Genomic DNA, 13,595 nt, shown 5'->3' on the forward strand with positions numbered 1-13,595 from the left:
TACTTAAAATCACTTTTTTTTTTCCCTTTTTGGACAACCAGCCAATCACAGTCTTCAAAAGATTGTGTCATACATAGCAACAGGGTCAACCCCGCCTCCTCACTAAGATAAAAGTTTTTGTCTTTTCCTTACTCAGAGTTGCTCTCAGATCGATCCCGAATCGCTCTTAAGCTAAGACTCCTACGTAAAAGTTTTTAAGCTAAATTAAGAGTTTTCTAAGAGGATTCTTAGAATCTTTATAAATACGGGCCATGTAGTCTAAAGCAAAATGTTTAAAAACATTATAAAAACAGTTATTAGTTTCTCTCCTAATCAAATCCTCTAAAGTTTAAGGTTACAAAAACATCAGTTCAAAACCATATTAATCAAAGGTGGAGCTGATGCCTATCTCTCTCATTCGGCACGAATCCAAATGTTTTCATGTTCCCGACATATCTGGATGCTAAAATGTTTTTAATATAAAGAAAATAGAATAACAGTAAATGTATAATAAGTAACGCTGTATATGCGTCCGAGAGTTGGACTCCAAATTCATTCTAATAATTATTTTGAGGTTAATAGCAAATGAAAACTGTTCAGCTTCCGGGAAATTTGAGAATCTCCGCTAGGCTATTTTAGTTTCCCTCACTCCACAACAAAATAATTTCAGTTAACACTATTTAGAAAAGATTTAAAAATATAAGAAGCTATAGCAAGGAGAGTTGCAGTCCTGAGTTGGGTAGGAAAGGCATGCTGGCGCTTGAGTGTCGAATGCACATGCACCAACGCAGAGAAAAAAATTTGGTCAAGGCAATTTGGTCTTAATCTGGCCCTGAAGGCGGTGCATTGCCATTGAGACTTGCCCATGATGAGTTCACAGATGAGCGGACATTTCACTCGTTGCATTTCACATTTGCATATGCCATACTGGTAGAATTCGTGATTGGTTGATAGCAAATTTCCAATATTGAATGTAACGATAAAATAACGAAATTAACCGGTTAATGGCCATTTCAAATTTTCGATTCTGTTCGGAACTAAAAAAAATTATTTAGTTTCTGTTTCTGTTCCTGTCAAAATATCGTTCGTTTCCGGTTTTCGTTTTAGTTCCTTGAACCGTTTCAGAGCCCCGATTACAATGACAAAATATAATTTACTGATAAAAAAAAAAAAAAAAAAAAACTCCTCGGTAAATACTGAGTAGCAATAATAATAATAATAATAATAATAATAATAAACAACTTACTGACAAATCCTGGTCCAAAATTAGGGGGACTGGGTCTCGCAATCTGTGGTGGCAACTTTCCATCCTAAAAGGAAATAATTACATATGGCATTAGAACAGGTTTAATGCTGGTGAGAAAATGTCTTAAGACTAAATAAACCTGTGGACATACTGGTCCGAAAAAATGTTGCGAAAAACCAGCATTATCTGGGCCATGTGATCCTGGAATTTGCTGCACTCTGCCACAAAAGAAAACATGGAGAGAATTCAATTCAAAGACATAAACCACTGAAAACTGCATGTGGTCATATTTAGATGCAAGTAAAGAATTAGGCCAGTCGGGGTAATAAACAGCTTCTTGTACTACTGCAGTTGCTGCTTAGAGGAGCCAGTTTACATACTAGAGTGTTTACCTGTTCATACCCACGGGTGTCATACCCATACTGTTCTGTACCATCACTTTGTTGATCCCCTTCAGAGCCACCATCTTTGCCTTCATTATTGGGTCAGTAATGGCATCAAAGTCTACAAAGTGATATAAATCACCACAGAAATTACAGGATTGTGATTTGTGATCACAGTTATATTCATATTTCAAGTATTTTTTAAGTACTTGAGTTTAGGAAGCTTACAGAAAACAAAATATATATTCTTAGTATTTAAATTTAGGCAAAAAGCCTACATTAAATAGCACAAAAATTATATTCATAATATAATATATAATAAAGTATATTATATACAGAATTGTAAAATCAGAGCTGTTGACAATAGAATCAAGTCAGGTTTAAACTATTTGATTGACAATATACAGGTAGAACAACCTCAATTATCAATTAGTCAAAGTGGAGCTTAGGCTTACCAATGTTAGGGAAACAAGGGTCACTAGACCGTTGCCGAATCATGGCCTGCATCTGCCTTTGCTGTTGTTGCTCCTGCCTTTCTTGATCCAGCAACTCTTGCAGAAGAAGGGGCTGTTCATCTAACAGAAGAGGCCTGTTCTGTTGACTCTGTTGTGCTTGAGACCCTTGTTGCCCTGTAGCCCCAGAATTGAACATGCCCTGTTGAGTTTGGGGGTTTGCAGGATGGGGAACAGGATGCTGACCACCAACCATAGGCAGGTTTAGATCCACTTGTTGTCCTTGTGAAGGTCCAAACCCTTGAAGTGGTACCTGCTGGTTCCCAGACTGCATCACATTTGCATCACCTAAAAATGCCCCTTGGGTTAGAGCTGGATCTACACTGTGTCCGATTGTTACTCCAGGGTTTATCCTGTGTTCCTGGGGTTGTCCTGGCAGCATAACCATACTCATGTTTGAGCCTAGATTAGTCTGGGTATTGGGGTCACCCCGGATAGGAGAAATTATGGATTCACTCCTAGTGTCCTCTAGTTTTTCCTTGATCAACATACTTGACAGTACTGGAGCAGATCCAGCATGCACATCTGCACAAGATTCCTCAAAAAGTCTAGAGACATCATCTTGACCACTTTCAGGATGATGCTCATCATCTGAGTTTCCAAGACCTTGGCCCTCAGTTTTTATGGTTTCAGACTGAGAATGATCCTGGACCTCTTTTGACATACTCTTTTCATGCTTGACATCAATAGGACCCTTTATGCCCTCTAATTTAGGTTGAACTGAGGACATACCTCCACACCTGTTATTTCTTTTTTCAGACAAGGCTTTCTGAAGGTCTGAGGTATCCCCATGGTCATCTTCTATGTGATCACTCAGATCGAGTTCTTCATTAAACATATCTTTTTTGTCCTCAAGGTTCAGCTCAGGATCCGCATAAGCTATAAGATCAAAGATTTTTCCAGATTTCAGAAGATCATCAAGATGAAGATCATTTGTTTCTAAGTCTAAATCTTTGCCATCATCTGCATCAAGGTTCAGGTTGTCCAGGTCTTCATCAACCAAGTCTTTGACCTCCACATCATCAAGGTCCTTCACAGTAGAGTCATCTGTTTCTAGCTTCTCAACACCACTACAAGGCAATGGGATTTCCTCTGTTGGACCAGGGGTTGTGACAGGAAGTATTGCAGATTTGGCAAGAGTAACTGAATCACTACTGATTGAATGGCTAAGTGGTGCTGCAAAGGGGGTTTGCTGTTTTGCTGCATTTGTATGGTGATGCAGATTATCCATAGTAGCTGAGGTCTGCAACTGACTGACTGATCCTTGCTGTGACTGGCCCAGCACTGGGTCCATAACTCTGGGACCTTGAATTCCTGTAAAAGCCACATTTTGGCCTACCATGAAGCCATGAGTGGGTCTCTGGGAATGATTAGAATGGTCCAAAGCATTTTGTGGACCAAAGGGTATTCTGACCCGGTTCTCTGGAGCCCTGTGACAAAGTTCAATAAATGGTTGACCCATTATATTATGCTGTTGCATTGGAAGGCCACGTGGTGGAAAATGTTGGGGTGGGCCCAATTGATGATTACTGCCTATTGACCTAATAACTTCAACTGGTCGTCTCATATGTGGTGGAATATTGTCAACCATTGGTCCACCTTGTATCTGGTAAGGGGGCCTGAGGAAATGTTCTTGGCTTGTAGCTCCAGGAGGAAATCCAAATCTGGAAGGAATTAGGTTTTATTATAACTTAAACACAAAAATAATTACTAGTTTGACAGTAAAGTTGATGAAGGAAAAACACTTACCTTTGTCCTTGCTGACTCATGCCAGTGTTGTTTAAATCTCTTGGGAGTGGTAGTCGGGAGCACTGGGGTTCATCAAGCATGGGCCCACGTTGATCAGCAAGGAAAGTTCCAGGAAATCTTTGTCCTGCATGAATTGGTGCAGGTCTCATAGTACCTGGATACGGAGGTGGAGGTCTACCAAAAATATCATTCTGAGTTCCAGAATCGTCCTGTGACCAATGCCTTGGAGTCCCAGGTGCAGCAGCAGGAGTTGCCTCCTGGAGTCCCTTTTCCTGCCTGATTGCAATTTTCTGCTGCTGCTGTTTGAGAATTAACTGCCGTAGTCTCTGGCGCTAAAAAAAGTGCAATAACAATATACAATCAATAACATGCGACTAAAAATAGAGCAGAGATTAAAGGAGAAGGGTAATGTTCTCTATAATTGAAAAACACTATGCTTTCAAACCTGTTTAATTTTCTCTTCACTCTCTCCAAGCAGTGGTTGCATTGTGTTCTGTGTATCTGATGGGTTGCCTGTGTTTACTGGAACATCATGTGAGAGTCTTTCCCCTGTTTGTGAACATGGGGTTAGAGGAGCTTGTTCAAATGGATCATGAGTAGGTGTCTGGTTAGGGTTTGTCTGTTGTAGAGAGAGACTTTCATCTGAAATCCCAGGATGCTTTGGGGTTTGGGAATCAGGAGCACAAGGACGAGCAAATGGGTCCTGCATTCTTTGTGCTTGATGTCCAAGTGGATCTGTTTGATGGGACATGAAGTTTACTTTGGGATTTGGTCTGGGGAAGGCTTCTGGTTCAGCTACTGGATGTGGCGTTCCAGGGGATTGAGAAAGTAGGTCAGTTACTGGCCGTTGATCATAAGCTTCATTTTTGACTGGCCTAGGAGTTCCAGAATGCTGTGAGAAATGATCTGTGGTTCTCTGACTACTAGGAGATATAGGGTATCTTTCTCCAGAAGGTCTTGGAGTTCCTGGCATCTGAGCATATGGATCGATGGCATGAGATGGAGATTGTCTGCAACTATTAGGTTGTGACTGAGAAAACTGATCAATTGTTGCAGTTCTAAGTGTGGATGATTGCAATGTATATGGATCAGAGTGTGGTCTTGGGGTACCAGGCATCCTGGCATATGGATCATGTGGTCTTGGAGTACCAGGAGCCTGAGCATATGGATCAGGCATTTGCTGAAGGTAGTCTGGTCTAGGTTTAGATGATGCCTGTGCATAAAGATCTCGTTGAGGGTGTCTGCTCATGGGCAAGGGTTGGGCAAAAGGACTCCCTTGTCCTGGACGCATCATTCTGCCCTCATTACTGAATCCATCTCCCATTGATGGATGAGGTGTAAGAGGCTGATGTGAATAGGGGTCAGAGTGTTGAACTTGGGATAACGTGTCAGAAGACCCCCTTCTCATGCCTTGCTGCCCTGTGCTGAATGAGTCTAGTTGTAACTGGGAAGGTGGCATAGGCGTTTTGAATACTGTTACAGATCCTGACTCATTACTCCCTGGAATAGGAGTTAACAGTGGCCTAGAGTATGGGTCAGAAAGAACCATGCGACTATGGGCCATGCGCTGGTATGCTTCCGAACTTAGGCCTGGTCTGGAAAAACTGTCTCCAGGTGTGATATTACTGATAAAATGTCGTCCTTGTTGCTCAGACAGTGGTCCTGGTCTAGGTGGACACATAGGTTTCACAAACAGGTCAGATGGTCGAGGTGTGTCTGGAGGCTTTGCATATGGGTCAGTGCTTACAGATGTTGGAGACCCAAAGGATTCATGGGCTGGTGAGGGCAGACTCCTTTCTTGCATGTCAGACACAGAAGCTCTGCGAGGTGTGCTTGACCCAGATGGGGGTGGCCTGGGGGTTCCCACCATTTTGCCATATGGATCCCATGGAGAAGAAGGACGGGATCCAGATGATTCAGGTGAAAACATTTGAGGAGACTGAGGTTGAGATGAGGGACCCTGTGGGCACTGAGTGTCCTGGGTAGGGGTCTTTACTGTGGATGAAGGGGGTGGCAGTTGAGGACGCACAAATACATCATCTGCTGATGCAACTGATGTTGCAGTTTCAGGCATCTGAGTCATTGTATAGCAATCCTTGGGGGTTAACGTTTGCAAAGGAGAAGCATTACCTCCACTGGTAGGCTGAGTTGTCACTGGACTCTGATTACCACTTTTAGAGTTATCTCCACTAAACTGCTGTTGCTGCTGTTTCTGAAGTTGCTGCTGCTCATTTTTCACCTGTTCTAACTTTTGTGTGGCCTCAATTTTTGCCTGTTGTTTGCTCTTTTGTCTCATTTGCTGCATGACCAACAACAACAACAACAAAAAAAAGATAATAGTTAATTACATCACTTGAAATTACAATTTGTAAGATATTTGCAGTAAAATATCCAAAAACCACAAGGCTAGTGTTAAATATTTTGTCCAGCTGATTACTAACATTATTTGTACTGTTTTCAGCTACTTGTAAATAATGAGAAAATTCCCATTCTAAACAGTGACACGGGGCAGTGCAGTCGGCTGTCAACGACGTTAGTTACCCTTTGTTACTGCCCTTTACTGACATAGAAACCACATGACAACAGTGTCGTGGACAAATGTGGAAGTAGCTTCGCGACAAACTTAAACTAGAAAGAGATACTGATCTCGCTTGTGTTTTACTTGACAGGTAAGTTGTATTGATTCGTATCTTTACAGAAAATGTATGCTATTATAACGATCAACAAGATTATTATTATGGGGTATACACGCCAAACACGGGGCATCGCTTCTCTAGACCCGCGCGAGGACGCGTCTAATCAGGCATATTGCATTTCATTCTGACAAATTAACAAAACTAGAGCAATTACTGATCACATCCATTTGAATTCACATCCTCCAACAAAGGCCTAGTTTCAACTGAATTCAAATAGCTAACAAATTAAACTAATTCTGTTTAAATATTATATTGTGCTGATCAACCCATTTTTTAAACATCAAATAACACAATCTCACAGTCTAGTATATGCAATGAAATATCCCTTGGGCTGCCAATCACCTGTCTGAACTTCCACTCTTGTTCATGCTCAGACTCCTTGTGCTTGAGTGGGTCCTTGAAGAGCAGCTCTGTGTCCATGGGAATGCTGGGATCAAAGGGATCAGCTGGCTGTTGCTGTTGCTGTATTTTCATTGTGTCATTAGACAATTGAACTTTATTTATACGAAGGGCTGCTCTGTTGTCTCTCGCCTTTTGCTAGTGGATCAGAGCCAAGCAAGAAGTAAAAATCTTCATATATGTATATAAACACATCCACTTTTAGCATATATGAGGCTTAATAGAGTCTCTTACCACATAAGGTGCCCTTTCCTGAGAACTAGCTTTCCTCCATAACTTAGCAATTTGCTTCACTCTAGTCGCCCAATCTGTTAAAAAAGTCAGATGGTTGGTCCTATAACCTGCCTCCATTTCAAGTACACAATTCTTTTTGTAGTGATTTAGGACAATCTATTCACCTGGAAAATCATCTTGAAGGTTTGGGAAGTTCATATTGGTGTAAAGAACAGGAGCCACAGTGGCCATTTCACCAAGAGTTTCTTCCTTTTCCCACTTTAACGTGCTCCTCTGAGCATTGGACATAGTGTCAGTCTCCACCACTGGTGGAGGGCCAGATCCAGGCACGGGAACAGGGGAAGCCCAGGGACCAATCACATCACCCCCTATCTGGCTAAATTTCTTCTCCCTGTAGTGAACACGTCAAGCCATTAAGTTTCACTGAAACTATATAGACTTTTAAAACAGAAATGCCAGTACTTATCGGTGTTACACAGAATCTGAATATACTCACCTCACATTTTCTGGAAAAGGCATGTGGTGAATGGAAGAGAATGTGCCAGACACTCCAGCTCCAGGATTCACAGGGTTTGGAGAAAAGTGTGTGTTTGGCCCCATCATGCCATTCATCATAGGAATGCGAGGGAACATTCCACCAACATCTCCTGCAAATGAGACCATGGAGAAACATGCATTTTAAAATTAGCAGTACATTTACATGTGACACTAAAGTTACATTCACAAAAAACACATCTGTGTGGTTTACTTGATAGTTAATATGAGAAGATATACAGACTGCAGACAACTCGATACCTGGGTTCTGGAGAGACATTGCTGTAGCTGAGGCATTGGGGGCAGTGTTGGGGGCAGTGTTGGGGGGATGAGGAAGTTGAGGAGGCTGGCTGGCGTTTGGACTGAGCACTGCAGTGAATAAGTCTTCCACATCTTTACTCTCCAGCTCTAAATGGAATGAATAGAATGAAGTATTTTCATATATAAAGACTTTTTACCAACTCCCAACTAGGAAATTAACGCATAACACAATGCATACATTGGATATAGTTAAAACGTTGTTAAACTACACTGCATAAATATAAACTGATTCTGAGATATCTAACAAGACATATTACCCACTTGGGAAAACTGGGAAATTTAAATATTTATAACAACTGCTCTGTTGTAGATTTTCAAAATATTTTATAAAGCAACAAACCTGGAATTTTGTAGAATTTGCTAAGAATATCCCCTGTAAAAAAGGAAATATAACTTTGCCGTTAAACAAACATTCAGAAATACAAATATTAAAGCAAACAATAATCACTGACAAGGTGGAAAACTGCTAAGGTAAAATCACTTGTTTGCTAAGGGTGAAACAAGAAATATTTATCATTTAAAACAGATTAGGCCAGATATCAAAATGATCAGATACCATTGCTAAAAAATGTAACGCAAATGTAACATACAATATAAGCAAGGATAACACACACTAAATGGACAAAAGTATTAGGACCATTACACCAATATGAACTTTACTGACATTGCATTTTAAGTACATAGAATGTATGTACCAGATGTAAGCTATGTAAGCTTTACCAGAGACAAACTCCTTAACATTAAGCAACACAACCAAGAAAATATTTTTCAGGTCTTTGATTATTCAGACGTTTTGTTGGATATTCTAGTCAGAGGTGCAGTTGTGCAGTTCAAATGCCCGCACAGACACAGCAGAGGGAAGTGTGCTGGTTAAGTTCAGTGAGCACAGCTTTCAAACTGAAAACCCAGGCATTCATCCTGTGAATGAAAACGAATTTACAATAACTTCTCACTTGCATAAACAAGGACTTTTCAAACTTGGCTGTACTGTGCTTCAGTGAAACCTGGCTGAGTGAAGGCATTCCAGACAATGCCCTGGATCTTCCAGGGCTTCCAGGTGTCCAGAGCAAATCGCAAATTCTTTCAGAAATGTTTGTAAATGCAGACCGCATGGCTAGGGGTTTGATTTTATAATCAATCAGTGGCAATGGGTTTGATTAACACCTAAAATCAAAAATCAAGAGGTGTGTCCCAATACTTTTGTCCATATAGTGAATGCATTTATTATATGTTGTGTTGTGAGTATTGAAAAAATAAAATAAAAAATTATAATAAAAAATAAATAAATAAAAGGATAAAAAGGATATAAAAGGATAATTGTTTGTTTAGACAAAATAATAAAAGAAAGATTTGGAAAGACTGCAAGTAAACCATGAATCTTACCATCAGAAACCATCTTGTCCAGCTCAGGACTTAATATTACATCCAGAGGTTCTTCCTGTAGTGGCCGAGTCCCTCGAGCAGGGCCAGGTTGAGGAGGAGCTGACTGATCATCCGGCAGAGTGCCAATGTCCAAACCAGCTGGGAGAGAGAGAAAGTTAAACAGCTACTCTCAGACTTAGTTTATTATCCCTACTGGATAAAAAAATTCAAGAAAAATCTGCAGAAAAACAGAGGTGTCATTCTGTAAATGCCTAAAATCAGAGCTGATAAGCAATTTATTTTCTACTAAGCCTGAATATTTGTTAAGAGAAGGAAAATAAAAAATGGGAGAGTGAGGATAGTTATTTTGTGTCAAAATAAGGGGAAGAAAAGTTTCTTGCTCTCTCTCCCTTGCTCTCGATTTCATTCCCTCTATACCAACTCAATTTTCAGGAACCTAATTAGTGTTGTCTGCTCAACTGAGTGTGGAAAAAGTATCTTTAAAAAATGGATGTTCTTTCATGATTGCATATAATTTCCCATTAGAATAGATGAGAGCTTGATCATTGAGAAAGCAAGCAACTGATTACTAATAATAAATATTGTTATCAAAATCAAAGAGTCAGTCATTGTGCTTTGGTTTAAACGCAGCGGTAAGCTTGCCAATGACAGTTACTCTGGTTTCATGTAAAGTTCTTGTTCCAGGTTCAAAACAGGTTAAGCTCTATCAACAGAATATGTGGCATCAGTTGTGTTTACACTACAGTCAAGCACTTATTAAGTTCATAGGGGTAATGCAATCTATTACAAAGTTTAAAAGATGAGATGTGTTCCTTGTATTTTTTTTTTTTTTTTACTTCTTTCACATTCTTTTTCTTACAAAATTTTTTACTATAACTTTACACTTAGTAATCAAATGTAATCACACAAATGTTAATGTGTAATGTTTTAAGTGTATAAAATCTTGCACCTTGGCATGCACTTAAAAACAAACCCTTATATATATTCACATATATATTGCACACATAGGTTATGCTACAAATCATCGGTCATGTTGATAAATTGGGTTTAACATTTTCTGTCATGTTCTATATTTATCCATCTGTAAAATATTTTAACAATCTGTATTTTAAAATAAGAGACCATTAAACATTTGACAATGGAAGTGTAATCAATTCTTGTGCTGCATTTCTTTCTTTTTATTCTGCTCTCATAAATCCTTTAAATTTGACCAGAATTCAGAACAAAATGAAGTAGCCATAAAATTATAGTACTAAATTTTAAATACAATTATACAATAAAACAAAATACAATGGTATTCATTATAAATTAGGTAGGCCTATAAACAACTAGCAAGGCTATAAATTATATGTTGAGTGTAGAAGAGGCTCTGACATGTTCATGGATATTATCCTTATCCCAGCTGACAATTTTTTTTATATTCGGTCATCTTTGTTCGTAAAGATAGGAGAAAGCCATAATTTGAAACTTTCCTCACTTTTGATTATGTATACTCATAATAAGAACAAAGCTATGCCTTTTGTAAAAAAAATAAACAAACAAAAACAAAAAAATAGAATGAGCTTTCCTCCGACTGTACCCTTAAACATTGTATTGCGGCCGTAAAAATAAACTGAAGACCTGTTATAATGGACTTTTTGCATGTTTATATGCCATACGTTAAAGGGCAACCTTTGTTGTAACCCTGTGGAACTGGCTTTCACACTGAAGCAGTTACATCACTCTCAAACCATTAGTTTTTCCACTGCAAGGCCATTCCACAAAGAGGAGGGAATGTGTCCTTGCCAACAAAAAATTGCGATTAGAAAGAAATAAAACTATTCAATAAAAAAATTAGACCCTTGAGAAAAGAAAAAGGACAGCACACAACACATCTCAAGCACATTTCAGTAAAATGTCACAGATTGCAAACAATCACCCTTGCCAACTAAGGTACAGTAGCAGCCAAACCCAAAATCCATCGAAGGACAGTTAAGTTCTCACCTCAGGTTCATGTGCAAGAAAACATGCAGTTTGTGTTGTTCGGAGTTAGTAAAAAGATGCAGAAAGCCAAGGATGAGTGTGTGCGTTTGTCAGAAAAGGGATCATGCAGAAACTGGCACTACAAAAAGTCTGAGGGACTGTTTGGGGGGCCGAGAGGCAGCTTTACTTCTACAGCCAGAGAGGCTGTGCCAACAGGGCTCTTACCGAATGGAGAGGGGGAACTGTCCACCTGGAAAGGGCATAAATCAAGACCTACAAGAACCCAAACCAGATAAAACCAAATAATTATAAAACAGAAATGCAGAAAAAAAGTAATAAGAAAAAGGAAGAGGATGCTTAGACAATAATTAAAAAGAAACATAGCAAACCAAGTAAAGAATGCAAAATGCAAGTGTGGAAATGTGAAAGGAAAGAGGAGATGCAGTTCTTCAGTGTCCTTTCTGAGATTGTTAGAGCATCTGCAGAGTGAAGAGAGAGGGGAGACTATCCTATGGACAGATCTTCAGACTGAGTCTACCTGATTCAGAGCCTGGCTTGACCAGGTCATCGGACAGCATTCCCAGGAGATCATCATCTGAATGTAGAACCAGCTCGGCTAAGGGATCCTCCACATTGGCTAGAGATCAAGAAGACAAGCGTTTCTGAGCACGAGTATCCACACTAATCACCAACTAAATGTTACCAAGGGCCGGGCAGTAAGACATATACTGTGTGATGGTGGAAATGTGTCAACTGGATGATCTTCTTGATAACAGGGGTGCAACTTCTGTCATTTGGACATGGTTTGTCCAGAACAAAACTAATTTGTCATGAGAAGCTCTGACCAAAAACCCAGTAAGCTGCCTTTTAAGATGCTTTGTATAGTCACTGTGAAATCTGAATTGCTTTTTTTTATATTGCAGTATAAATAATTCATTTCAATCATGCTATCAAAAACATTAACTTCCCCTTCTCCTTGCAATATCTCTTATGACCAGCAACTGGGATTGCAGAATCATTTAAGTCAATAAAAACATCTATCAAGAAGTCATTTCACTTAGATCTACACCACAATGTGAGATGAAACAATTGTAACGTGTTTTAATGTAGACCAAGTCAAATTCTAAGGCAGCACTGAATGTGTCGTTGTTAAAGGAACAGTGACAAGATTCGTGAACAAATATCCATCCAAGATGACAATATTAGCTGAGAGAAAATAAAATAGCTATAAAAACAATTATTTCCTTTAATACTGAATATCTATGATATAAAAGACACACACACACACAAAATACAAATAAATAAGAATGACCCAGTACTTGTGTCTGCTGTGCAACTGAAAGCATCTTGATCCTCTTGTGTGTTCCAGTGCAGTTTTTGTAAATCATGCATCATCACTTTATTTCAGTTAAGTAAACCACAAGGCAGCTCACTAGATTTTGGAACAGAGCCACACTGTTTAGGGTAATATATATTTCTTATATAGCTGTATGCACCTTAAACATTGGGGGTGACGTCCTCCTAAATAAAAAGATTTTTTTAAATGATGTTCTCGGTCAAGTGGTTTAAGATTTAAGCCATAGCACCCACCCCCTAATGTCAGCTGAAATATTCTTTATAATTTTATATGCATTAAATGCATAAAACTGTATGCATAATAAGATTCCCAAATCAAAAGCTTGTTTCAAGACTAAAATGCCACGAGAGGGTTAAACGCAAGAATCTGCAGAGCAGAAAGAGAAGCTTCACTCTATGAGAGATGAAAATCTCTAAGGACAAACAAGCGGCCCTGAAAGCCTTCAAATAGCTTTGTGATTGCTCTCCAAACGAATACGCACAGGCCTTCTAAACACTGCACTGTGACTGCCAGCTTCCTATCCTCCCAGAGAGCTCCGGCAGGGAATTCAGAAAAGTGCTGGCAAATTGGGTTTTAAAACATGTTCGGTTGGCCATGAGCAGGGGTCTGCTGGGCTGGGTGTAAATGAGGGTTGACAGAACTGAGGATAAGGAGAAATGGTGAAGAATGAGGCGTCTGAACAAGCTCTTCAGCCTATAAGAGTATGCAAATCAGGGCTGAAGAGGACACAAAATGTGGGGCAAAAAAAGTTAATTTATATGGTTCGTCTTCTTTAGTCCCTGTGGCGAACCATGAACCTAGACAGTCTCTAATGCAAACCACTGGAGTTACACTGTAGGA

The 13,595-nt window shown here is 39.5% G+C and overlaps 1 protein-coding gene across 8 annotated transcripts in view; it reads right to left on the reverse strand.

Moving 5' to 3' along the window:
* Window positions 1–13,595, reverse strand: part of LOC113066129 (histone-lysine N-methyltransferase 2C-like) — a 134,769-nt gene that overhangs the window by 20,589 nt on the left and 100,585 nt on the right. For 5 of the 8 annotated variants that reach the window (XM_026237803.1, XM_026237796.1, XM_026237800.1 and 2 more), the window contains 15 exons: window positions 11,937–12,035; window positions 11,624–11,671; window positions 9,437–9,574; window positions 8,394–8,426; window positions 7,994–8,140; window positions 7,695–7,845; window positions 7,363–7,589; window positions 7,199–7,272; window positions 6,908–7,102; window positions 4,315–6,168; window positions 3,870–4,201; window positions 2,064–3,784; window positions 1,618–1,729; window positions 1,377–1,443; window positions 1,226–1,289 (listed from right to left, as the gene is read on the reverse strand). In XM_026237803.1, the coding sequence (XP_026093588.1) occupies window positions 1,226–1,289; window positions 1,377–1,443; window positions 1,618–1,729; window positions 2,064–3,784; window positions 3,870–4,201; window positions 4,315–6,168; window positions 6,908–7,102; window positions 7,199–7,272; window positions 7,363–7,589; window positions 7,695–7,845; window positions 7,994–8,140; window positions 8,394–8,426; window positions 9,437–9,574; window positions 11,624–11,671; window positions 11,937–12,035 (5,262 nt within the window). The remainder of the gene's footprint in view (window positions 1–1,225; window positions 1,290–1,376; window positions 1,444–1,617; window positions 1,730–2,063; window positions 3,785–3,869; window positions 4,202–4,314; window positions 6,169–6,907; window positions 7,103–7,198; window positions 7,273–7,362; window positions 7,590–7,694; window positions 7,846–7,993; window positions 8,141–8,393; window positions 8,427–9,436; window positions 9,575–11,623; window positions 11,672–11,936; window positions 12,036–13,595) is intronic. The other 3 variants (XM_026237798.1, XM_026237797.1, XM_026237801.1) reach the window with 3 other exon arrangements.

Source organism: Carassius auratus, chromosome 49, assembly GCF_003368295.1.
Source record: "Carassius auratus strain Wakin chromosome 49, ASM336829v1, whole genome shotgun sequence".
Lineage (NCBI taxonomy): Eukaryota > Metazoa > Chordata > Actinopteri > Cypriniformes > Cyprinidae > Carassius > Carassius auratus.